Source organism: Adiantum capillus-veneris, chromosome 3, assembly GCF_014529385.1.
Source record: "Adiantum capillus-veneris isolate H3 chromosome 3, ASM1452938v2, whole genome shotgun sequence".
NCBI lineage: Eukaryota > Viridiplantae > Streptophyta > Polypodiopsida > Polypodiales > Pteridaceae > Adiantum > Adiantum capillus-veneris.
In genome coordinates this window covers 91,439,569-91,466,605 of record NC_140933.1, presented here as the reverse complement: position 1 = coordinate 91,466,605, position 27,037 = coordinate 91,439,569, and the positions used below count along the sequence as shown (strand labels likewise).

At 43.7% G+C, this 27,037-nt stretch overlaps 1 protein-coding gene and 1 pseudogene across 1 annotated transcript; both read left to right on the top strand.

The window, feature by feature from the left end:
• The window catches only part of LOC147461299 (peptide methionine sulfoxide reductase-like), a 39,246-nt pseudogene extending 15,957 nt beyond the window's left edge, over positions 1-23,289 (top strand).
• A 683-nt stretch (positions 23,290-23,972) lies between these two features.
• On the top strand, positions 23,973-26,776 carry LOC147461298 (uncharacterized). The gene has a single exon (XM_086508871.1). The coding sequence runs from the start codon at positions 23,973-23,975 to the stop codon at positions 26,331-26,333; it is 2,361 nt and encodes a 786-aa protein (XP_086364997.1). The 3' UTR covers positions 26,334-26,776.
• The last annotated feature ends 261 nt before the right edge of the window (positions 26,777-27,037 follow it).

Genomic DNA, 27,037 nt, shown 5'->3' with positions numbered 1-27,037 from the left:
TTTGTCATTTCAGAATTGATAACCTCATCAACAAGAGCCCATATGTCAAGCTTCAAGTCCTTCTAATCACTTTTGACCCCCAACACCTTCAAGATACACTTTTTTTGAGCCCAAAAACACCTCACAGAGCCCTACAGGCATCAATTATTATCCAAATGCAAATCCAAGAACATGGCTATGTTCCATAGGTCAAGGACAACCCAGAGATCAAGTTTCATGCAATTCTGATGAAAAAGACATCCTACGCGTAGGATGTCTTAAGCTTAGATTTAGACTTCTATGCAAGAAATGACATCATAGGAGCTAATACCATGATGCATTGAGCCCATATGCCAAGTTTTAACCCATTTGGCCATCAATTGCTTCCCATGATGGACAATCTACCAAAATTGTGACCTAAAGTCTAAATCAGCCCAAAAATCCACTTTTTGACATCCAAATTCAAATCCAAGCTTACAACCATGTTCCATGAGCCTTACACTACCTACATGTCAAGTATGAACCATTTCTGAAGAAAAAGACATCCTACGCGTAGGATGTCTAGATGGATTTTTTTGGTCAAATTTGCACTGTGAGCACATGCACAGCTTCACAAGTTCCTTTTAGGCTATAATTTCAATTTTCAAGTCATTTGGATAAGTAAAACTCAATTTAGCAGCTGATATGGAAAAAACGCTAACTTCGGATTACTGAGTGCAACAGGGTCTATGGCAGCCTCGAAGTCACCGGCAAAGAAGAAGAGAATGACAATCAAAGACTATCTGGACGAGGTGGAACCATTTGTCATTCCAGAGGGAACATTAAAGCCCACAAGCACCTGGATACAGGAAGATCTACTAGAGTCAAACGGCCTAAAGATCTACCAAGGTGTGTTCAAGGACAATGACGAAAATGTAATAGAGCTACCAATGCTGCCAAGGGAGCTCAATGAATTTGTCCGAAGCAAAATGGCCGGCTACTTGGAGAAAATTGACCTCCATAACTATTTCGAAGCAATCCCAACAGGGGTGGACGTCAAAAGGGTATGGGAGTTTGTGACCAGCATTAAAGAAGATGGAGTGGCCAAGGTGAGTGATTTGCACGGCAGACCCAACACAAAGATCATTATCACGGAAAGGGTTGTCTCCCATGCACTAGATCTCTCCAATCAGGGAGACAGCGTGACAAAAAGAAGGGATGAAGTAAAGGTGTACAAAGAGAAAAAGGCTAATTACACTTTTGAAGACATCGCCAACCCAAAGGTGGCGATCATGAGCCAATTGTACAACCAATACTTCCACATGTGCACGAAGAGGCCGCAGAAGTACAGGATGCCGCCAGGTGCAATTGCCACAACATTTACTTGGGCAATGATGAAGGGCACCCCAAAGATAATCAATTATGCGGCATACATACATGACAGCCTGGTGAAGATGGGAAACAAAAAGCCAACCTACATAGTGCCAGGAGAGATGATAACCAAGGTAGTTTATGCAGCACTGCACGCCAAGGAAAGGTGGCCTGACCCCCCATCTCAGAATGACTGGCTCAGGGTGAAGGAAGACAAAGAAGACGAGCCACAAAGAGCACCAAGGGTGGCTACAAGGTTGAAGACACGACTAGAGCCAGTGGAAGAGGAGCAACCTGAGCAGAAGAAAGGCAAAAAAGAATCTGCTCAAGTGCCGGTCAAAGAGACTCGATCACAAAAAGCGGCTAGACTCAAGAGGCTGATGGAGAGTTTCCGAGCAAAAAGAGCCCTCAAGGGTGATTAAAACAAATTATGGAAGCCATCCCTCGAGTCTATGTCCGGATCCTCAAGAAGAGTGCAGAGGGACCGCTCTGAAGACTACATCAAGAATTTCGAGATTCTTGATGCCGCAGCGGAAAACATTCTCCACATCCATTTCATCGAGGAAGAAGTGGAGCAGATACGGCAAACGTTGCTAGATGAACAAGAAAACCAAGAAAGGGAAAGAAAGACGAAAGCAGATAGGGATATAAAGGGCAAACCTACAGCTTTACCAGATAGCCCTAAACCTAGCCCACAGCCATCACCATCACCACCTCCTAGCAGCCCTCCACAAGAAGATAAGGAGGCTGGAGACAATCAAGAAGAACATCGGGCTGAAGAGCAAGAGCAAAAGCCAGAACCTGAGCCCAAGGAAGAGGCCAAGCCTGCATCTGAGCAAAAAGAACTTGAAGAAGCATATTATGCATTTCTGGACCTGCTAGCTGCAGGCTATACAAGGGAAGAAGCCGCCACAGTCGCATTCGACTTGGCGAGGACAGGGCATGAAGAACAGATGCCAAGCATCCGGCTAATTGAGCTAAAGGAGATTGCTACCGACACGGTAGACCTGCACCCGCCCTCGAATGATTGGGATGTGGTGATGACAATGCTAGCCGGAATAAGGGCACAATCTGTGGCATCAGACGAAGAATTGATAACTCTAAAGGCCACTGAAGTAAAGACCAAGATGGAAAGAGATCTAATGCAGGCAAAAATCCAAGGACACATAGAAAGAGAAGCTGACCTCCAGGCCAGCCTGGCCACTGCTCTACAAAACTGCCAAGCAAAGGAAGAAGCAAATGAGGCAGCGGCAAAGAGATTGCAAGCAGCTGAAGAAGAGTGCCTGCAACTCAGCAAGTCATTGCGAGATGCAGAAAAAGAAAGAGATAATCTGACACTCCAGCTAGCAGAAGAAACTAAAGAAGTAGAGGCCTTGAGGAATGCTAAGGAGAAGGCGGAAATAGAACAAGAAGCAAGCCTGGATGAAGTCATTGAGCTCAAGGACCAATTAAAAGTCAAAGATCAAACCATCCAGAGGCTGAGAGCATCACCTGCGAGAGTTAGAGCTACAAGCTCAACTCAAGTTATTTCGGAGAGTCAAATGTATGAAGAGCAGATGCAAGAACTCCAAAGGGAGTTGACTCTTGAGAAGAAGCAAAGGGTGATCATGGCTGAAGGTTCTATCGCAATGCAAACCAAATTGGAGGACAACCAAAAGGCCCTACAAGAAGAGTTGGAGAGCATAAAGATAAAGCTCGAGGAGGATGAAAAAGTAAATGCTGAACTCAATGACCTCCTCGTGACTATGGGCGAACAAGCCGAAGTGGAAAAGCAGACCCTCCTCAAGAAAATTGAGGAGTTGAAAGGCCGGCAACAAGCAGAAGCAGAGATCTCAGGGCCAGCTGCCAATGAGGGCATCGACCTTGACAATGTGGAAGATCCTGTGGACACACCCATGCCAAAGGAAGGCATAGCAGGCTCCTCTCAAGAGCCCCAGGATCTAACACAGGAAGAGGAGGAAAAATTACGAAAAGCAATAGAGGTAGATCTCAGAGAAAGCACCAAAGCGGCCTTGGAATGGGAATAGAGGGTTTTCAAATCAATGACAATTCAAAAAATCGATGCCAGCGATCTCAGGCGTGAATGGCTACAACCCTCTCTCCCATATCCATTGCTTAAATATGAAGCGGAAACAATAAACCAGCGGATCAGAGAAGAGCCAACGATCCCTCTCTACAACGCAGACACCTCGAGGCCAGAAGGAGTAAGGCTGATAGTGGATTCTCAGCCCAAGTGGAGGAAGGCTTGGCTTACCAAGTACCCGCAGTACCTAATACACTTGGTAGAGGCACCTAAACACATCAGAGACAACCTCAGCTTCTGCCCTCTACCAAGGGTTAGGACGTGGAAATCACACGAACTCTTACAGAGAATCCAACCCACTTGGCTGAACTACCCAAAGTTGCCAGGCGTGAAGGCAAGTGAGAGAATAAGTGTACAATACATGGTGAAAACCCTAAAGGGCGCCATAAAGTTGTTCACTGGCTCACCTGACCTTACATGCATCATGATGAGAGAGATCTGCAGAACCATCCTAGCAGTGTTTAAAACCTTCAAGCCAGGACATGTGACTGACAGCATATTTTTCTTCTAGGACACATACAAATGTGCTTATGATATGTCAGGTCAGCCTTCCAAGGAGGTGATACATGCATTATACCAAAGAATCATGTTCCTCCCATCTTATCACCTCCAGGCGTTTGAAGAAGCTTTCTACACGGGATTCTTTACCATGCATACAGACATCTTTGGACCAACAATGCTAAATCTACATGCACGAATCACTGCTAAAGATGCAGGAGACCATAAGGTGAAGCAAAAGATCAAGGCCATGTCGGCGACAACATGAACAAGGAGGGGGGGGATGTTAGAAGCTGGACACACCCCACGGCATCTAACTACTCGGCGGATTATTATTTTTTTGTAATTAGTCATTCATTGAGGAAAACCCGGTTTTTCACCTTCTAAATATTGGGACTTACAGAAGTTTCCAGATTGTATCCCAGTTTTGATAGTTAGATGGAGTAGATGGATGATTTTGAAACTTTAGGGTTTGAGAAGTTGTAAGGTATATATATCACTTTTTGACCTTAATGAAAAACCTTTTGTCATTTTAAACAAGTTTAAGTTTGTGAGTGAGCGTACTGTGTACGTGAGAGAGAGTGTGAGCTTTGTGTTGACGCTACATGTGCTACGGTGGTCGGAATCGAGTGCGGAGAAGTGCAGCGTGTTGCCCCCGACTAGAGCTACGAGCCGATACCAACATTGCGCGCGTACGGCACGGCTTTGGGAGCTCCTTCTACGAGCTTCATCGGTTGTTTGGGTGAGCATACTTTGTCCGATTTTGCATTGCAGCATATCCACGCGTTCACAATGAGTAGAACTACACATTAGGCACTTCATATTTTGGAAACGAAGACCTGCAGATTTTGGTCAGACATCCTACGTATTTCTGCACCAGGTGTTTTGGGTCGTGATTTTGGTGCACAGACCTTAGGGAGAGTGGCCTATAGGTATTAGTAGGGTCTCCTTCAAGTTCTATGGTGTTTCGGAAGTGTTTGATAGGTATTCGGCTCTAGCAAGCGTTGTAGGAAGCATCCTCTTTTGTTCTCTTGAAGACTGTGACTTAGGCAAGTGGTAGGAGCCTCTCTAGGTATTAGTTAGGTGTTGGTCGAGTGTAGGTTGACACCTTATGCTTGCTTCCACGCACCTGCGGGTCGAGCTTAGTCCTTAGCTGACATTACTTGTTAGGTGAGTTCTTGCTGTGCTGACGTCCGTCACGGCGTACCCGTCCAACAACCATGATATACATGAACTGCCAAGCATGAAACAAAAACCACTTGTGGACACTCGTGTGCCAAAACAACCAGCCCAATCTAAGTCTGAAAAAGCATGTAAGCCTGGCGGCAATGATCCCCCCTTGGGATAAAATAAGCCAAGATGTAAAGTGCCACTCAAGTAGCGGAAAATCCTCTTGATAACCTACCAATGCTTAGACCCTAGGCTATACATAAATTTGCTGACCTGTGAGACTGCAAACTGAATATCCGGCCTCGTGTTACATACATAAATGAGGCATCCAACAACAGTTTGGTAAAGAGTGACATCTGTAGGATCACCAGCATCATGAAGTCTCAATTTCAAAACTGTTTCCATGGGAGTAGCAATAGGTTTGCAATCCTCAAGTCCAAACCTACATAGCAATGTTTCCAAGTAAATTTTTTGACACAAGGCAATACACCACCACACTGCTTAAATTGTATACCCAAGTAATGATGCAACAACCCCAAATCTTTCATCTTGAAAGTAGCATTCAAATCAGCCTTAAATTCACCAATATGTCTCTCATTTGGTCCAGTGATCAGCAAATCATCTACATAAAGAACCACAATGAGAAGTACATCACCCTCACACTTTACATACAATGTGCTTTCTGTTGGACTGTTACAAAAGCCTCGTTTGACGAAATGAGTGGCATCCTTCTCATACCAAGCACCAGGAGATTGCTTCAACCCACACAAAGCTTTGTTACATTTGCAGACCTTATCCTCTTGTCCTTTCTTGATAAAACCACGAGACTGCGTTACATAAACTTCCGCAAGTATGTCACCATTCAAGAAAGCAATAACAATGTCTAATTGATGTACATCCCAACCAAAATGAGCTGCCAATGCACATAGAAAATGCACAGTAGTCATACGATAAGTGGGATCAAAAGTTTCTTCATAATCTGTGCCTTTCTGCTGCGCATAGCCTTTTGCAAAACAAGTCGAGCCTTATGGAGATTAGTCTCACCATCCGGCTTGCGTTTCAACTTGTAAACCCACTTCGTACCAATGGCCTTTTTTCCAAGAGGCAAATCACATAAAGTCCATGTGTCATTTTCTATAAGTGCATCATATTCTGATTGCATGACAACCATCCAATTTTTTGACTTCTGTGCTTCATAAAAAAATAGAGGTTCCTCAACATCATGTAGGCTAGACACAGCCAAGGCATAACAATCTGATGAATAAGATGCATGGCGAGAACCTGCACGAGTACGACTAGAAAAAGATGCATCTAATTTACTGTCACACAATTTTTGCGCCGGCCATTCTGGCATACCTCTAGCCTGCTCATTTTCAGCCCTTTCCTCATCAAGTACATCATGTACATCTACATCAGTAATATGCTGATCTGTAACAATTTTTGAAACCCCCATAGGTTGTACATTTGCCTCATTGGAATTTAAATTCGGACTTCCACCACTCATAAATGTCCTCTGAGCTTACATTACTTTCTCTAGTACATGACAGCAACGGCTAAACAAAATCTTCAACAAACACAACATCCTGTGAAACCAGAATACACTTTGTTTTTGGATGATACAACCTGTAACCTTTGCTTTCAGCACTATAACCAACAAAAATACATTTGGCAGCCTTATCATCCAATTTTCTGCACTGTTTTTGTGGCACTAAAACATATGCCAAACAACCAAAAACACGCATGTTCTCAATAGAAGGCTTTCTATGATGCCATGCTTCATATGGAGTAATAGACTGCAAAGCTTTGGTAGGACACCTATTAAATACATAAGTGGCACACATGATGGCCTCAAGCCATGCGGCAAAGCTTGACTTTTGATCATACATCGTGCCATTTTCGTAAGTGACCTACTTTTCCTCTCAGCAACACCATTTTGCTGAGGCGTATAAGACATTGTACATTGGTGTTTTATCCCCCGACTAGCCAGAAATGCATTAAATTCATGAGACATATACTCCCCCCCTCGATCGGAACGGAGGGTGCCCATAGTACATTGTGAGACATTTTCAGTCATAGCCAAAAATTGTCTGAAGCACATAAAAACTTCAGACTTCACTTTAAGCGGAAATACCCATGCATGCCTGGAGTAATCATCAATGAAATTCATGAAGTAAAGGTAATTGCCCAAGGACGGAGTTTGCATGGGCCCACAAACATCACTATGCACAAGCTGCAACCTGGATGTGGCCCTTTCTGAACCATCCTTTGGAAACTTAGAGCGCTGCATCTTACGCAAAATATAGCCTTCACAAACATGTTTGACATGTGCTTCAAGAGGCGGCAAAGAAGAAACCATATCAGATTTCTGCAAACGCAGTAAACTGGCAAAATTCAGATGAGCAAAATGTGCATGCCAAAGTTTTGCAACTGAAATAGCCTTTGAATCCAAAACTGCATTTGCAAAATTTTGCCCACACTTGTCATACAAAGTGATCTTATACAACCCAGGGCATAAAATGACAGATGCCACAATTTCATCACCAAAAATGAGATCATGTAATTTATATCTATCATCCACAAATTTGACTACAAGACCAAGTCTAGCAAGTGCAGATACAGACTAAAGATTCTTCTTGATCCCAGGTACATAAAGTGCATCAACAAGTGTGAAAAAACTGCCATTTGCAGTAATAAGCACAATCTTTCCAACTCCTTGAACTAGATAAGAGGCATTGTTGGCACAAGTAATTGAATTCCCATGAGGGACAGACTCAAGAGAGGTGAACAAATCACGATGTGAGGTAATGTGCTTTGTAGCACAACTATCAAAATACCACACATGTGAATCTGCAGCAACTGACATGCATGCATCATGAACAACAGGATTATAGGTACACTCTGCACTAAAAGCCCATCTTGCATCAACATCAACATCAATATCACAGTCTCCTTTCACAGAAGACTCAACAATAGCTGCATTTGTAGTGGAACCAACATTTGCAGTGGAACCACCCTCTTTCTTCTTAGCCTCTTTGGCCTTCAACTTAGGACATTGCTTGATCAAGTGATCATTAGCTTTACAATAATGGCAACGCATCTTCTTTTAGCCCTTATCACTAGAATTTCCAGACGAATTGCTGCCAGCAGAAGCATTAGGAACAGGTGATTTTCCACTCGCAGAAGAACCATAAGAAGTGGCTGCATTGCTATTACCACCCTTTCTCTGAGCAGCAATAAAAGCCTGTTCAACTGCACATTGTCTAATCCTGTTTTTTCTGGAAAGTGACTCTTGCAACAACAATGTTCATAATGCATCAAACTTGACAATTTCAAGATCTCCTTGGGTCATAAGTCCCAAGTAGCAAAAGTCTGGTAAGAATTTGGTAAGGCGTCAAGAACAGTCTGCACAAGGAATCTGTCTGAAATGACTTCACCTGCAGAAATAAGTTGCTCATTGATATCCTTGACACCAACAAGGAAAGTGTCCATGTCATCTTCTTCATGCATAATCTTCGATTCCAGCTCTTTACGCAACCTCATTATGACTTGCATAAAGACCAATTTAGCCTCATTGTGACTTGCATAAAGACCAACCAAAATATCCCCAGTCTGTTTTGCAGATTTTGCTGAACGAATGTGAGGAGTAATGGTGCGCTTCACAGAAAACACAATCAATGCATGAGCACGCGCATCTTTTACATCCCAATGAGCTTGTTCTGTCGTAGGCAAAACAACTCTAACAGCAGCAATCCTTGCAGAAAGACCTGCAAGACCCTCAACACCACCTACATCCTCAGAATCAAGACGTACATCAATGCCCTACACAATATTCTAGACACACTTTGAGATAAGAACATGTTGCATCATGTAAGTCCACATAGGGTAATTTTCCCCATCCAACCTGTTCTCAACGACAAACATCTTGAACACATCTATGTTGTTGTCAGCCATGGAAAATGTCTGCCACCTGATGTGAAAACTGCCCAAAATGAAGAGAAACTGAGTGAGATCAACTCGTGCTATATAGCACAACCCGCAATAGATTGTATGGGACCTGCTATGCAGTAATTGTCACTAACAAAAATTCTGCACAAAATGACGAAATTGCCTGTGCAGACCCTGGCTGTAGTGGAAACGGAGGTTAAAATGAGCCCGAAATGAAATTCTGCGCAGACCAAGTTCTGTGAGCTTGCCCAAAATTTGTCAACCTGCTGACGCTCGCCAAAGCTTGTTCTGACAACGCTGGCGACTAAGCCTAGGAGGACGTGACCTGCCTGATATGAATTGTTGGAACTAGGGTTACAGGGAAACGCACACAGCTTGGAGAAGACGAAGGAAGATCAAGGCACACAATAGAGAGTGTGTTACTTAGTGTGCAATGGAAAGATAGATAGCCCTAGAATGAATGAGCGTATATACAATGCATAGGGGAAAAAACCTCCTAAAGAGGGAAAAAATGCCCCGGCGGTCCTAAGTGTGTGCACACACATCACTACCACATGTATATGGTAACAAGAATCATGGCTTCACAAAAGAGTTTTCCCTTGAACTTATGAATCAATAAGTAAAAAGATACATACAAGAACTAACACTACTTTGTGTCAATTGCTTGTTTTGTGATTATAATTCATTTGTTGAGGGATGAAAGCTATAAAGAGTTTGTATAGATGCAAATTTACGCAGAGAACCTAACACAACTTGATAACCATGTTTTGTGAGTACTTTAGATGGGTCAGAATTGGATGAGTAGCTAGAGTGTAGGCTGAATGGGCACATAGTTTGAAAGTCAAACTAACACATTGAATAGAAGTCGTTCCTTAGTACATTTCCAATCACTATGTTACACGCTCTTTGACTAGTTTTACTCAATTAGATCATGTGAGACGTAAATTTTATATGTAAGATAGGGGTATGATAGTTTTCTTCATTGCTTTTCGTATAAGCGTATAAAGGGGGGTTATATTCCCTACTATGAGTCATATATAGAGGTTTGATAAAAGTTGTCCGCTCACAGGTGGTGTCCCGTTTTGTATATAGAGTGAATCCCCCGGGCCATGATCCGACTACCCTGAACTGACAAGGAAATGATGTGGGCACTCATTATAGATCCAGCACATATTATTACACCCAGATCAAGAAAAGGTGGCATTCGCATTAGGAGAAAGTTGGACTCACTTTTGGGCCCTGTAAGAAGTGCCACGTCGGCTTAGAGAGAGAAAATGAAAATGTTAACTTGTGCATTTTATGTGATACTTTTCTGCGCAACAAAAAGCCAAAATGACATTCTTTGGTAGGTAGCCGCCGTCTTTATCATTCTTATCCTTCGTTCTCTTGTCAGGAATCCAACTAACCGTATGACTAATGATTTGAAATGCCAACTTACAAGCGTTCCCTCCAGAAACATAAGCCACACGAACTCTATCAACTCTAAACTTGAGAATATGACTTTCCCTCCCAAAATCTGAGACATTTCTCAGTCTTCTTCTCTATCAACTCTAGGAATATAGAACGCATCTTTTCCTGATGAAAACACTAATTTGAACTTACAATCCTCGGCCCCTTCATCTTTAACACTTACCCAAAGAAAGAACACACATCATCTTCATGTTGATGTATTGCAAGAGTACACACCGTTGTAGAAACGTAGGAGGGAGTCTTTCTTATCTCAACGGGAGAAAGAACTTAGAAGTACAAACAAGGAACATCATTTGGATTTGTGGACCGATGGGTCTATTTATCCAAAGGATCCTACGACAAATGCGCCACCTCCCTTTGCTAATATCACTAACCTCTTACATTTCACAGGCGATGGCAAGGATGGGCTATTGGGATACACCGAACATTTGGAAATGAGAGGATTGAATGCGGAAAGGCAAAGAAACTTCCTGGCAATGGAGAACATGCAGCTGAAGAAACTTAATGAAGCATGCTCTCAAAAGATTTCATCAAACAAAGAGACAATCCAAGGCCTTGAGAAGAAGATCACAAGTTTGCAAGAGAAAGACATCGTGCTTGGTAGTCGGAAAAGAAAACGAGATCTGTCCAACCTTGAGAACATGAAGGTTGGTAGTGGTGGCCTGAAAAAACGAATACGAGCTTTAAGGTAACTCGAAGTTTGTTTCTTCAATGTGCTTCATTAAGAAGTGGATACACTTACTTTCCTATAGTTGATCATAATGCATTGTGCTTTTTTGGCAGGTCTTTACTGCATCCAAACTCGAACAGTGCAGGCTTCAATGCCGGAGTGCATTACAGCCGTCTAGTTCCAAAAGAAGTAGTTGAAGAGATGATAACTCAGAAAAAATTTCGTAAGTTGAAAGGGAGGCTACTTACCTCCTTCATGAACGAGAATCATCTGGAACGAATGGAAGTGCAAGCAATACTTGATGAGAGTGGCATCTCGCAGATGGGATACAGGGCACTCTTCAAAGCATTAGCTAAAAAATCTCAAAATAAACTACAGAGAGGATCATTGTTGCCAAAGCCATCACATGTAAAGGCTGCTCGCTGGCACGTAAACGATGAGGTGTTTGAGAAGCTTGGGTCACCATTCCATATTGAAGCAACGTTCTTAGGCAAGGGCAGCAGAGAGGTACAGTTTAACGAGCACAACAACCTCTTCGTTGATCTTGAAGCATTGCAAAGGTATGCAGTTCACTTCTTTGACATCAGTCGAGACGAGTGCGGTGGGATTCTCAAGTTTGTTTTGAAGCTCGACGAGTGCGAGGTCCTGAAGAACAAGAAGTTGGAGAGAGTCACCATTACCCTCATGAACAGATCTCTGGATCCATCAATAACGAAAGAGGATCCACGATACTTCAGCATGCAATCAGAACTTAACAACATTCTATCTCTAGAATCATTTCAGGTATACTTCGTTCAATCTCTGATAACAAACATATTGATTATTTGGTTGTTGATTTTGTGTTTTCATTTTTCACTGCAAGTTGACAAGGAAAATTTTGAAATCCTCGATTGGGTTTTTAGTCAAACACAAATTCCTTCTATCATCAGTGAACAAAGAAACGGAGCCGTTCTTTCAGTGGAAGGATTTGGCGACTACACAGTGGAATGGCACATGGCAGGTTACTTAAAGACTCTTAAGTGTATGTACAACATAACACACAGAGCAGCTGTGGAAAATCCATGCTTATATTGCATGGCTGATGCACAATCACTTGAGAGTGTGTAGTGGATTAGAGCTCCCAACAGATATCTTCAAGATAAAACTTTTAAACCAGTGCTTGATATTCCTCTGAGTAGAGTTCACGTCTGTACACTTCATGCACTCTGTCGAATAATTGAAAAGGTGGTTCATTTGTACATATGTTTTGCATGGACATTAAAGCCAGAGAGTGAGTCGAAAAGAGTGATCAAAGCATTAGAGGGAGTGGAGGCAATGTCAAAATCGAAGAGGACCCTAAGATGTCTCAAAGTAGGTACAAGGTACCGAGGAAAGCATCGATAGGCGGAGTGAAGGCAAGAAGGTTTCTTGGGTTTAGCTTCAAAGATTCAGATAGAGAAGAAAGGAGAATCCTGTTCAACAAATGGAAACAGTTACATAAAGTGGTTAAAGACAATGCTGGTGATGGGGAAATCCAGAATCACAAGGCGAACGTGTGGAAATCACTAGATAAAATTTTCCACTACCTTGAGCAACATTCTTGGGACCAAAGTAAGCTCACGTCATTTCAAGCATCCTTGCTGGATTGGAAAAAGGCTTACCTTACAAGGTGGGGTGGGCAACATATCACACATTACATGGTAGGTTGGCATTCTACGTATACAAAAAAAAATTTTAAATTGTACTCAACTGACCATTTTGTTTTATTTCAATGCAGCACATACTGTTCAACCATGGTCCATATTTTGCCAAGACATACGGCTCACTATCAATATGGTCCACACAAGGCATGGAAAAAACCCACTACATGGCAAGAACAAGTTATTTTAAGCACACTTGACATGGGGGAGGAAAATAAAAGGCCAATAGCCTATTAGAGTTACACCAATGGACTTATAGACGACTAATTCATAGAGCAAGGCAGAAGGAACTTCTTAAGAGTTCAGAAATTACACGGTCTTTACAACACATCCGCAAAGAGAAGAAACAGATGGCTTGGGGAGCTTCAAATGTGGCGGAGCGCCATGCGAGGTGGCGCCGGTCACGAGTCAGGAGTGAGAGAGGATGCCCGTCGTTTTTATCCTCTTCGATGCACCTCCTTCCTCCTCACTTTGTACCTCTTCGATGTGCAAGCTCTGTAGACAAGCTCGTTCCTCTGTTGATGGCAGCATCCCTACGGGCATCATGCGTCTTCTTTCCCTCAGAAACAGCCGCTTATTGTATAGATCTAAGCTTTCTGGGTCTTCAACCCCTGCCGCCAGAGCCTGAGCTGTCTAGGACATGAAATAGGGAGCTCTGAGTGCCTGGCACCCATACCCAATGCCAAATACACGTAGAGCAAACTGTTTTTCAATCAGAATTACTCTTTCTGAGTTTAGTGGGAGGGGGTGCCCACCACACAATCTTGTAATAGCTTTCATTGCAAACAGAGGGAACTTTGCATTGTCATCGGAATATTCCTTGTGGTATATTATGATCTACAGAATAATTGCAATGAATTTATGGGCCATAAGTGAGATGAGTACAATTGTCAAGTACTTGAATTGTTTCTACAAACCTTTTTGTGGTTGAATCGCCCGATGTAGTGAGACAACGCCGCATCCTTGCCTTGGACTCCAGTGACAAGCCCTTGGCGTGAGCCTCCCGCTCTTCTAAGGAAACTATCGTCATACACTAGCACCGAATGTATGAAGCAAAAAGAAATGTTCATGATATTTTATCACTCGGCCATCTCTAATACCATCTGAATGATCGACAAAAATTACCATCTGATTCTCGTCCATTTCCAGCATCGACCTCCCCCACAAGTGAATAGACTGACTATTCATTACATGATCTTCGGGTGCCATGTGTCTACCCATGTTTTCCAAGCCGAGTTGTTTTGTTGTCCATTCAAAATGCTCATCTGTTGGCAAGTTGGCCTCTTCGGACTTCGCCTCATTGAACGTATCTTTAATCAGTTGCGACCCTGAAGTGAACTGTGAGTCGCTGACAGCTGTGTCAGCAATAAGATATTGGTCCACTCCATCATCGTCCACAAACCCCATGTCTGCTTCACAAAAATTTGCAATTGCCGCTAGGCAGTAGTCCTCCCGTATATTGAGCTCATTCATGATATCTGTGAGCAGAATATAGTGGGTGTCGCCCCCATAGCAAAGCTGGGGGCACAACTGAGAGGCAAAGTCGCTTCCATACTTGGGCTTTCTTGCCTGCACCCTATTGTTGCATCTGCAAGAGAAACAAGAGTTAAGCCCGCATCAAATGTTTCTTTTAGTACCTCTTCCCACTCTTCTTCTGGATTGAATTGCACCTCCACATCCTCTACCTCTTCCTCCGGCGCCAATGGACAACTACCGAAAGTTGTTGACTGCGAAGTCTCTGACTCGCCATCCGTCTGCAAGTACAGACAAACCCATGGTAGAATTCCAATAATCGACATTTTTTTAAGTGCTTCATACACCTGTCTTGTACAAGCAGTGCATTGGAGGGACACTTTTCAAGACAGCGATTCAGTCTCCTTGAAGCACTCTTGTCAGGTTCAAGGTCGGCAGGGTGCACATATCTCATGCCATCAACTGTCATGGAATTGTCCAAAGTGACTGCCTCATATTGTTGCAAATGGTTTTGTAGGTACTCAAAGGAGCAATCTATAATCCTCTGTATATAAAGCTCTGCATTGAACATTCCTGATAGTTCTGGTGCACGGTGATGAGCACGGGCGTTATATAAGAATGTGAATAGTTTTTCTTCACGTGTATCCTCGCTCACGTCTGTCTCCAGGACTATGATCCCCATGACTGAAAGAAAAAGCAAGCCAAAACTATTTGGTGTCATAACAAAGCGAATGTTGGGCCTCGAGTACCCCTCAATGTCCTATTTTTCTTGGTTCGGCCCCGTGCGCTCATGTCATAAGAGGTGACGTTAGTTGAGTCAGAACCAAGCGAGTAGGGTCCCCAAGAATTTCTGAAGGACCCTCTTTGCTTGGTTTTGTCCCGTGTGCTAAAGTCATAAGAGTTGACGTTAGTTGAGTCAGAACCAAGCGAATAGGGCCCCCAAGAATTTCTGAACAACTCTATTCGCTTGGTTATGTCCCGTGTGCTAATGTCATATCGACGGGTTATGTCCCGTGCACTAATGTCATAAGTGGTGACGTTAGTTGAGTCAGTACCAAGCGAGTAGGGCGCCCAAGAATCGCCGAAGGGCCCTATTCGCTTGGTTCTATCTTGTGGCATTTGGAACAGGTGGATAAGAACAGAGAATATTATGTTATCAGTGATAGATTTATAGGCCTACTCACTCACTATGCCCAAACTCAGGCACGGTCACATAAGGAGTAATTATTCCAACCATGAATGCGATACGGTCACATAATGAGTAATTATTCCAACCATGCATGTGTTTTTACCCTAACGCAGTGGCTTCGGTGCGCACACAGTTAACAACACACAGGAAGGGGAGAGGCAAGGAGAAAGAACCTGTCTCTGCAATATCCAATGGCGCCGAGTTGGATGGTGATGTTGCAGGTCATCGACATCAAGAACCAGTAGGGGGGCGATGGCGATGGCGACGCGGCAGCAAAGGACTCGACCCAGTGGAGGTCACTCAACGTAGGATCACGAGAGCTGGGCAAGGGGAAGAGCACCAAAAATGCAAAGGCGATTGCGAATGCAAGGGCGATCGACGTCTGACTCTAAACGCACGATCATGAGAGCTGGCGAAGGGGAAGGGCGCAGAAAAGGCAAAGGCGATGATGAATGCAAGGGCGATCGGCGTCTGACTCTAAACGCAGGATCACGAGAGCTGGCCAAGGGGAAGGGCGCAGAAAAGGCAAAGGCACGAGAGCTGGCCAGGCAGAAGGTGCGAGATGGAGATGGCGACTGGAAGGGCGATTGGCGTCTGTCTGACCCTTAACGGTCACTCAAAAAGGCATGTGGGCTGCGCTCTCAAGGACAACCAGTATTAAATGGTCTCAGATTCCCATGCAGTACAATTTACCAACTGCAATCTCGCGCATAAGTGAAGTTGTCACCCTCCCCGAGGTAAGCATTCTAATTTGAGGCATTACCCCCGCCAAACATCTCAAGTTTCAACTATTCTGCCTCTTTTCGCGTCCTCTACTGCACATCATTCTAATTAACTCTACCCCCATCGACGCTACGCGGTAAGCAAACTCCATCACCTCTTACTCTCGCGCATCCTCCTTCTCTTACTCTTGTTCTGTAGTGCTTCAGCGACGCAGAACTCTACACACAGTGAAGATGTATGCTACTTACTACCCTTCTGTGCACTTGTATTTTGTGTAGTTAGTCAGTACCAAGCGAATAAGGTAAGGTCACTTAGTCCGAAGGGCCCTATTCGCTTGGTATTGACCAAAAGAAAATTTAAGTGATGTCTGCTAGTACAGAGGTCAATACTAAGCAAATAAGGGGAAGGTAACCCCTGCTTGTTGCGGATTAAGGGTTTTCTTTTGCCAAATACGCCTTTTGATTTCGGTCCCGTGCGCTTTAATTTTGTGTAGTTGGTCAGTACCAAGCAAATAAGTTAAGGTCACCAAGTCCGAAGGGTCCTATTTGCATGGTACTGACCAAAAGAAAAGTTAAGTGATGTCTGCTAGTACAGAGGTCAATACTAAGCAAATAAGGGGAAGGAAACCCTTGCTTGTTGCGGATTTAGGGCTTTCAGAGGGCCAAATACGCGTTTTGATTTCGGTCCAGTGTGCTTGTATTTTGTGTAGTTGGTCAGTACCAAGCGAATAAGGTAACGTCACCTAGTCCGAAGGGCCCTATTCGCTTGGTACTGACCAAAAGAAAAGTTAAGTGATGTCTGCTAGTATAGAGGTCAATACTAAGCAAATAAGGGGAAGGTAACCCCTGCTTGTTGCGGATTTAGGGTTTTCTTTTGCCAAATACGCCTTTTGATTTTATAAGAAAGAAACAAAATTACAACTGAACACCGGGTTTGAGTTAGAAATCACTTCAGACTTTACAAAGAGTGGCCTATTAATTTCCAGGGGGTTTAGGGTTTAGGGTTTAGGGTTCACAGCCAGGTTATCTCTTCGCAAAGCATGTTTGTAAAGTTAATGGCTTCCTCATATTTACTGGCTAGCTCAAGCACTTCATCCTTCATTTCCTGAAGCCAATTAATGATTGCCTCCATAGAGCCATTCTCGGCGAGCAATCACTGCATGTCTTCAGGCCTTCTTGCTTCCAGAGAGTTTTAAGGATTGAGATCCTCTGCCTGACGATCGGCATTTGCTGCAGCTTCAGGCTAGCATCCTGCACAGAGCATTTAGCAAGTAAGCTCTTCAAACTAGGAGCTTGGAAATTGGGAGCAGAAAGCAAAGAATTACCAGCAACTTACCTCGAGAATTGACTCCCGTGTTGACAGCAGCCACTCCCGAGCTGTGTCGGTCGAGAACATTAAAGGTAACATCGAGGGAGGGCCAAGGGGGGACCTCATGAGGAGGGCCCGGATGTGGTGTTGCTGGCGTTGCGGGAGTATACCTTGGAAAGGCATCGCCACTATCCTAAGCTTCTTTTAGTTGTTCTGCGAAACCCTGAGGGATGTTCTGAAACAACTGCTTCTTAAATAGACTTTCAGACATGCCTAAAAAGCAGAGCCTGGGCTCTGGCTTATGAGTGAGTGGTCTGTGAGGGGTGGTACTGCCATGAGGTTTCATGATAGGTGGACGTGGGAGAGAGAATCAATGGTATCATCCCCCCGATATTAAGGGAGGTGATCAGAGGGAACGACATGACAGTTAGAACCGCATCGATTTAAGATCTCCTTCACATTGCTATTTTGTATCAATGGATGCAAACCTGTTCGCTTGCTTGTACACTTTTCTGAGGTCACCACCCAGCGAATAAGGTATTTTTTTGCAGGGGTTGCAAACCTGTTCTCTTGGTAGTGATATCTGCTATTACTATTTTTGAAGTCACTACCGAGCGAATAAGGCAAGGCAAACTCTTTCCTATGCACCTATTCGCTCGGTAGTGACCTCAGAAAATATAAGTCATGTCTACCTTTACTATTTTCTGAGGTCACTACCGAGCGAATAAGGCAAGGAAACTCTTTCCTATCCATCTTTTCACTTGGTACTGACCTTTCCTTAAATCTGAAGTCCCTCGTGCTGACAAATGAATTGTCTTTTGGTGTTATTGTATTTGTAGAGATGCCTCGTGTAAAGGCCCGCGCTAGGAGGGCAACAGGTGAATCTTTGAATGCTCAAGCAAGAAGACGCCGATATGAGGCGCATAGAGGTGTACTGCAAGAGTTGCGCAGGATAGAACGACACGTTCAACCTGCTATTCCACGTCTCCCTTTCCAACCAGTAGTGCGGGAGATTTGCGAGCAGTGGAGAGTCGGCATGCGATGGGCCAGCAGTGCACTCCTCTGCCTTCAAGAAATTGTTGAAGACTACCTCGTGGAATTCTTCAGCGATGGATATATCCTGGGTGCCCATGCACACCGGGTCACTATCATGCCGCGGGATTTTGATACTCTTCGTAGGCTTCATTTCCGCTACGATGGGCTGCTTCAGCCAGTGCCTATCCGGGATAGTAGAACCATGGATATTCTCAACATCCCCCCTCTCCATCCTCGTGCACGACAGACAGAGCCGTCTAGGACTGAAACAAACAACAGAAGGACCCGATCACGGGTTGAGAGAAACGACACAGATGGGCAGGCTGAGATAGCCGCAGAGGGCCAAGAGCAAGCCAGAGTGGACCCCGAGGCAGTCATGGAAGAAACAGAGACAGTTATCGAGGAGCCAGCTAGACACCAAAATGAGCAAGTCATGGAGGATTCGCAGCCCATCGTGGATGATGAGGGACAAGAGCAGGTCAGAGGGTGGAGCCTGAGGCATCTATGGAGCAACCAATATTGAAGGAAAATGATCCGGAGCCCGAGGCTGTTAGGGAGGTTGTTAGGGAGGAGCCTGAGGCAACCAGGGAGCTAGCTCAAGAAAGGGAAGGGCAAGGCTCTACATCAGAAGGGCCATCCAACGTATCGGATGAGTCAATTATTTTAGAGAAAATCAACGAGGAGAATGAAGAGGAGTTGAGAATTTTGTTGAGCTCAGCGCCTCTGCATGCGGACATACAGCTGCCTGCAAGGTCAGAGGAGGCCTGCATTACCAACCTCGATAATGTAGACTTCATGTGCATGCGCAATTTCATCGACTCGCTCGCAACAAATGAGGTCATCAATGTTGCTTTGTGGTAATTCTCATGCTCGTTAATTCTTATGCTCATTAAATGGGTCTCTACCGAGACATGGGTCAATACCAAGCGAGACAATGGCTAATGAAATTGAATTTTGGTACTACTCGCTCGGTATTGACCCATGTCTCTGTGGCAGTTGCCAAGTTTTTCTTTATAATGGTTCACTACCGTAAAGACATGGGTCAATACCAAGCGGGTCAGTTGCTTATGGAATTGGAATCCGCCGCTGACTCGCTCGGTATTGACCCATGTCTTTGCGGTAGTCATCAAGTTCTTCATTTCAGCCAAGACAATGGTCAATACCAAGCGAATCAGTGGCCTATGGAATTCGATAGCTGCCCCACTCGATCAGTATTGACTCACTTGGTGTTCAAGTCTAATCTTTGCCATTTGTTCATGTTAGCCACGCTGTCTCGCTTCTGCCCCCTGAGGTTCAAGAGAAAGTATACGTAATAGATCCTCTGATATCGCCTTATCAGCAGAACAACTCAGTTTCATTTTTGAGTCTGATGAACTGGTTTAGCAGAGTCGACTTTGATCTAGCGCGCTTTCTGGTCACTGCGTACAATCAATCGTGAGTATTTTCTTGCCTTGTAAAAAACATCTTGCATTGCGAATCTCTCATAATCTTTGATGGTGTCTTTGTAGTGATCATTGGAGTCTGATGTTATTTGACATGGAAGCTAAGATTGTTTACTACGCAAACTCCGGGCAAAGCAGGGCGTTTCACGGTTGTGTAAAAACGTAAGGTCCATTTGGGTACATTTGGAAAGCAGTGTAGTGTCTCTTTGGAATGTGATCATTGGAGTCTGATGTTATTTGACATGGAAGCTAAGATTGTTTACTACGCAAACTCCGGGCAAAGCAGGGCGTTTCACGGTTGTGTAAAAACGTAAGGTCCATTTGGGTACATTTGGAAAGCAGTGTAGTGTCTCTTTGGAATGTGTTGCTGACTCAAGTGGTTATGTATGTAGTGCCGCAAAAAAACTTGTATGTTGTGTAGAGCATCTTTTGTTAGAACATGATCTAGGAAATCTAGTCAAGCACGAACGGGTAACCGTGCCCATGCAGACTGATGACTATAGTTGTGGCTGGCGAACCTGTTTGAATGCCGTGTTGCTCATCAGTCAAATTATGGATAAACCGAACGTAAGTAATCTGCTATTTTATTGTTTGCTGCAACGTATGTATGAAGCAACAGATGTCTGTATCACGCTTCTACAGGAACTTCGATTACATAACTACACCAACAACGATGTGCGACATTTTTCTGTAATGGCCATCCAGCATATTATAATCTCGATAAATAGACGCACAAGAGAGGAAGCGGTGAGAGATGACGAGTTCGAAGAGGCTCGCATTAACGAAATGACACAACGCCACAATCAGACTCAAGAAGAAGTTCGAAATATGCAAGAAGCAATACACCAATATTATGCGGACGTCGCAGAAGTAGAGGAATGGGCTGCATGTCGACGGCAAGAGCAAGAACAGCGGGAAGCTTCACAGGTGCAAGAAGCATGGGAAGCCATGGAAGAGGCCCATGATTTCGAGCGACGCGAAAGGATGCCCGAGACCAGCGTCCCCAGAGGCAAAGGTAGTATCAACCGGAGCAGAGGGTAGGGGAGCAACCAGAGCAGAGGGCAAGGGACGAGTGGCACAAACCGGGGGAGAGGATAGTAGCTGGGAAAGGGAGCAAATTACTCTTGACAGAAACAACACAATATGTAAAGTTTTGAAACATTGAAATTGTACATTTTTGAAACATTGTTTGACCGCCAAAAAATATCTCTGCATTAGTCATTTTGAAGAGTACATCATGGTTTGCATGGCATCAAAGCTCTTTGCGTGCACAAGGTATGTGACCTAGCTTCCGGTGGAAGCAATTAAGTGAAGTGTATTTGTTATGGACTCCTTGCACAATGTTGTTTTCTCCTTGCGCCTTGGAATCTGAAAAGAAGAAAAAGTTAGATTCAGTCATAGTGTATTAAAGACAATCAAAATTTATCGATTTAGTAAGCACCTTTCTATTGTTGAGACTGAATGCATACAATTCCGGCAAAAGTGGAAGTTCTTCACATGTAAGATCTATCCTGAGCTGTGCTAGAGTTGTGCTTGACATTGTCTCCATCACAGTAAGTAGGCTGTCTCGAAAGTAGAGCTCCATTGATAAAGGTTTGTTCTCGAGGCTGTTCTCTGTATCTTGGTCGAGTGGAATAAGCTGCCCACTAAGAAGATGATATCTAATATAGTAAAACGATACTAAGAAATTTTGAGAGCTTATAATGAACTTGCAAATTATGGACTTCTTTTGCAAAATACAGATTTTGTTCTGTGATTGTTTCATATCCCAGTTATCATCTAAAAAGTCCAAACAACTCTCAGACTTGCAAATGAACATTGTTGCGGTAGTTCTTATTTGCTCATCGAAGAAAAAATCTGCAAACACTTCAAGAGGCATAAATAGTGCGAGCCAAACTATTTTTGTGGCAATTGAATACTTGAGGGACTTTTGTATATCCTGAAACAACTTATTCCTGAAGCTTTCACTAGTTTGCGAAGTAGGCAGGGACCAATCCTTGCTGTCAAAGGATGGAAGTGACAAAGGAGCTACACGACCCCAACCAATGGAAGTTCTCGGTTCCACATATGACATATCATAAAAGAAAATTCCATTATCTGCAAGTTCCTTGTGTTGTCTTCCTCGGTACATTTGCTCACCAATAAATACATGGAAAGAATCAAAAATCCCAACTATACTCTCAACTGGTTGCCAATCTGTCATATTCGATGGATAAATATCTAAAACATACCAAAGATGATATCCACCACTTAATATTCAAATATAATCATGCACTAAGCGAGATGTTGAAATAACTTACAGTTGGGTCGATGCCTTGGAAAACTTGGAGGAGATGTTTGCAACCTTAAGTCTGCATGCTGGAAAGCATGTTGTATGAGGACCTCTTTCACCTGCTTGCTTTGTGCACACACTTTAAAATCTTTAACTTGACCCTTGAAAGCCTCCATGAAATCATTGCGTTGCCTCCTCTTCCTCCTCCTAGTTTGCAGTAGAACCCAACTTCCGATAGTTATACGAGATGGAATCCATGCTTGATCGTCTGTAGTATAACTGTTAAAAATGCTAACAGAGTCAATGGTAGTGCTAGGCCTTCGAGAAGTAGACATGGTGTGCAGTAGAATGAATACACAGAAAGGTTAGCGCAAATATAAAAAAGGGAAGAAGTTTTGAGAGGGAAGTAGAGCTACTCAAAGTCATATTTGGGCGAGAACAAAGTACTAGATAGAGTCTTCAATGAAAGTTCTGAAATTCCTCGGTACATAGTTAGTACGACTTACGGCATTTATGCCTTGAAAGCGTGAAATTGTGCAATTTGATGAACCAAAATAAAATTTCCTCCCTTTTTTTTAAAAGAGCTTGACTCCAAAATGTTGATTTTCAACGTAACGTTAGCCTCTTCCTCATTGGTCGAGTGCCACTCTCTCTCTAGAACTGAAAGGCCCAAAAGTGAGTCCAGCTTTCTCCTAATGATTCCATGGAGAAAAATCAATAGGAGTTGAACACAAAGCTCGTCACGTAAATCTTACCTGCCAAAAATTTTTGCAGGCTTGAAGAATACCTCCAACAATATTTGGCGAAAGGGGAGCAATTTGGCTCTAAACACTCAATTAAGAGAGCCTACAATGACCCCATTCGTTGCTATGGCTTGAGTATCTTATGGTAATCTTCAACTATAGGTGGTGATTTACGGCTTTCTTGGACCAAAGAGGACCACGACTTTGGATCAAGCTGTTTGTGGTTTGCTTGTAGTTATGATCAGCCAAAAGCAGTATAGGTTTCCAACCAAAAAAAAAGGAGAGAGAGAGAGAGAGAGAGAGAGAGAGAGAGAGAGAGAGAGAGATTAAATTATCGTTTGTGAAGGTCAAATATGACACATGGGACCAATCCAAAACATTACAACGTTTGCTTCTAAGTGAGTCGTTAGATACATATCAGGTAAGGGCTTAGGGTCCATCAAAGGGTAGAAGAAAAGCAAAACTAAGGGGGGTTATGTAAGGAGGGAGACGATTTGGGGGTTTGAAGCTCTTGAATGATGGCTTTACCACCTCAATAAACTTCCCATTTACCTTGCTTATGTGCTTCATGCATTTTCTTGAGCTTGTTTGCTTTAAACTTGAGTTGATTGGCCTGCCCAACCATGACCTGTATTCATACTTTACATGCTTTTAATTGTTTGTTTCACTTTTCAAAAGATTTGATTCTTTTCTGGCACTGGTTTTTCTACAACACTAGAAAGGTAATATTCTCTCTCTCTCTCTCCCCCCCCCCCCCCCCCCCCCCCCCCCCCCCCCCACACACACACACACACACACACACACACACACACACAATTCCATCATGAATAACAGGTTTTGAGTTCAAGACTTCTCTCTCTCTCTCTCTCTCTCTCTCTCTCTCTCGACATTGAGTGCCTTGTTATAACATTGACGGCGGCCGGCCGGCTGCATGTGAAACTGGATGAAAAATGAAAACAAGCGCAGAGCCTCTTTGCAGACTTCCGCAAATATGCGCAGGCTTGCCTGCAAGGTCGTAATGGATCTTGCCTTAGAGCAGGGACTCGGCCACAAGCGTATGGCTGTCGCAGGGAGGCAGCGTAACCATTCCCTCTCTTTCCTCGAATCACATCCACCGTCCTCTCATGGCACCGACTGGACATTGCGCCGCTGTTGTACTCAGAGCATCACCCTTGAGCAAGAAAGTGTGGTTTATGATGATGGCAGTGCTGTCCATCTCACAAACTGTATACGTGAAACCTCGGATGGTGCTGTAGGCACCAATAGCATGCCTGACACGACAGCCCATCTCGCAAATCGTGCTCGGGATAGTACAGGAGGGTATTGGGGCATTCCTGACTCAAGTACAAAATATCCGCTTACTGCTAAACGTAGGTGCAAGGCTTCACATCATTCAACAGAGGCAACTGCAGCTATTCCTAACAATTCCAGCATCCAACGCACAAGAGAAGAGGCTAACCTGAAATCTCAATGTGCGTCTTCCTCGAGAGATGAACCTATAGAACATGTAGATGATGGTTTACAATCTAGCATGATGAGTGCACCTGATTTAATGGAAGAATGCTGGGATGATGCTCTAGAGCAGGCTATATTGGAGGCTTCTGATTCTTGCATGTACACAAAAAGAACGAAGGGCTTTTGTGAGGTTGGTCGTGAAGTTGAAGCAATGGATGGAGGGGCTATGGCTGACTTTCAAGCTGAACCCTCCTACATGGGAAAGTGTGAAGATGTAGTTGTGGAGGATGATCCAGCATCCAGCACTCTCAAAAATAGTCTTAGATATGTTTTCAAACAGAGCTCAACAGAAGCTATGGAAAGACGACCACAGGATTCAATTGATGATTTGAAGGATTTGAAAGTGGCAGAAAATAATGATGTGTATCAAATGTCTTCACATTTTGAAGAAGGCTTCATAACCCAAAAGGACTTGAAGGAGTTCAGTGAAGAAGATTGGTCTGGAGTCCCCCTCAAGTTTTCAAAGCAACAAATGGAAGTGCTTGAAGCTGTTGCTTGTGGCAAATCCGTGTTCATAACAGGGTCTGCTGGGACAGGCAAAAGTTTCCTTCTTAAGTATATAATTAGGATATTGAAGAGAACACTGCCTCGTAATTCTGTTTATGTCACTGCGTCTACGGGTATAGCAGCGTGTGCCTTAAAAGGCATTACTTTACATGCATTTGCAGGAATTGGTTTGGGGAGTGGTTCGGGGAGTAATCTTGCAAGGAGGATTCTTCGCTCCAAAGACCCTTTAAAGCGATGGAAAGAAGCTGCGGTTTTGATCATTGATGAAATAAGCATGATAGATGGTCAGCTGTTTGATAAGCTGGAGTTTGTAGCACAGACAGTCAGAACGTCAAAAAAGTGTTTTGGAGGCATACAGTTGATTGTTACGGGCGATTTTTTCCAGCTTCCGCCGATAAACCCTTCAAATATGCAAAAATACTTTGCTTTTCAAGCGGATTGTTGGAACAGTTGCTTTCAAATGCAAGTTGAGCTGGAGCATGTGTTTAGACAATCTGACAGTGTTTTTGTGAAAATGTTGAATGAGATCAGAAAAGGATTCCACACATCGGAAACGCTTGAAAAGCTAGAGATGTGCTATCGGGCTTTGCCAGATGATGGAACTGGGATTGCTCCAACACGGTTGTATCCGTTGAAGATTGATGTAAGGCAGGAGAACATGCAGGAGTTGATAGCACTACAAACTTCCATTGTCACCTTCGTTGCAGTTGATTCGCAGATGGATCAGCTGCACCGGTTTGCATTTTCAGGCATTAGATTAGAGAAGGAGCTGCAGCTTTGTGTTGGAGCTCAAGTAATGCTTACAAAAAATCTCGACACCAAAGGCGGTCTCGTCAATGGCTCAAAAGGGGTTGTGACTGGGTTCCAGTCACAATATAAGACATTTGGTGACGGTAGCAAAGATGAGAAGGCTGTGAAGAGTGTGTCTCATTTGGTAAGTCCCTCTGGTTATTGGCCAATAGTACGGTTTGATTGCAGGACAACACCAATAGGCCCCTTTAGGGAAGCTGTTGAAGATGGGGGTGTCGAAGTCGCCAGCAGGGTTCAAGTTCCTTTAATATTGGCTTGGGCTTTGAGTGTTCACAAGTGCCAAGGTATGACGCTTAGCAAGGTCCAGACAGATCTCTCTCAAGCTTTTGATTATGGAATGGTTTATGTGGCTCTGTCCCGTGTGAAGGATCTGGATGGCCTTCAGCTTGTTGGGTATGATCCTACCCGCATCAAGGTTCATCCAGAAGTGATTGCATTTTGTGATAGATTGTCGAAAGAATCTGCTGCTTAAACAAGAAGAAGTACGTGGGAATTAAAAGCCTGCTCGTTCTCTTCTTTGAGTAAGATTTTTAATGAAGATTGAAAGGCGAAAGCAAGCTTTGCAGGTGCTGTTGCTACACGGCGGAGCCAACAACACATTGTAATGGTTATCTAGCACCAACTGAGGCATTGTGATTTTGGTTCCCGAAAGTGAATGTGCAGCATCCTCGTGTGGTTATAGCGATTTAGCTCTGGATAGCAACACATTCTGTTATCAACGCAGCTTGTTTGTGAACTTTGTCTCACCACTCTTTTGATTCTTTTTTGTGGTAAGCAGGCTTCAAGAGCCCATGTTTTTTGCCATACAGGAATCTCAAGTGTTCACGCCACATCAAGTTGTTGGGTTGCTGAATAGGCTCCAAGTCCTTTTGTGAATGGTGGTATTCAAGTAAAGGCTGCTCAAAGCTTTGATTTTGAGAGTTTTGAAGTTGCCTATTCTTTAAGTGACTTTGGTAGTACGTTGGTATTTGTGGGCCAAATTCTGTGTGATAAAGCTTGAAGCTGTCTGCAATTCGATATTAGAAGCTGCTTCAAGACATGCTCAATTCGACTATCAAGCAAAAAGGATAATCATCTATACTGAGATTGTAAAAGTATCCAAATTTTGGAATACTCATTTCCAAAAATGGCCATCAACCTTCCTGGTGTGATAGCTACTAACAATATTCGTAAGAG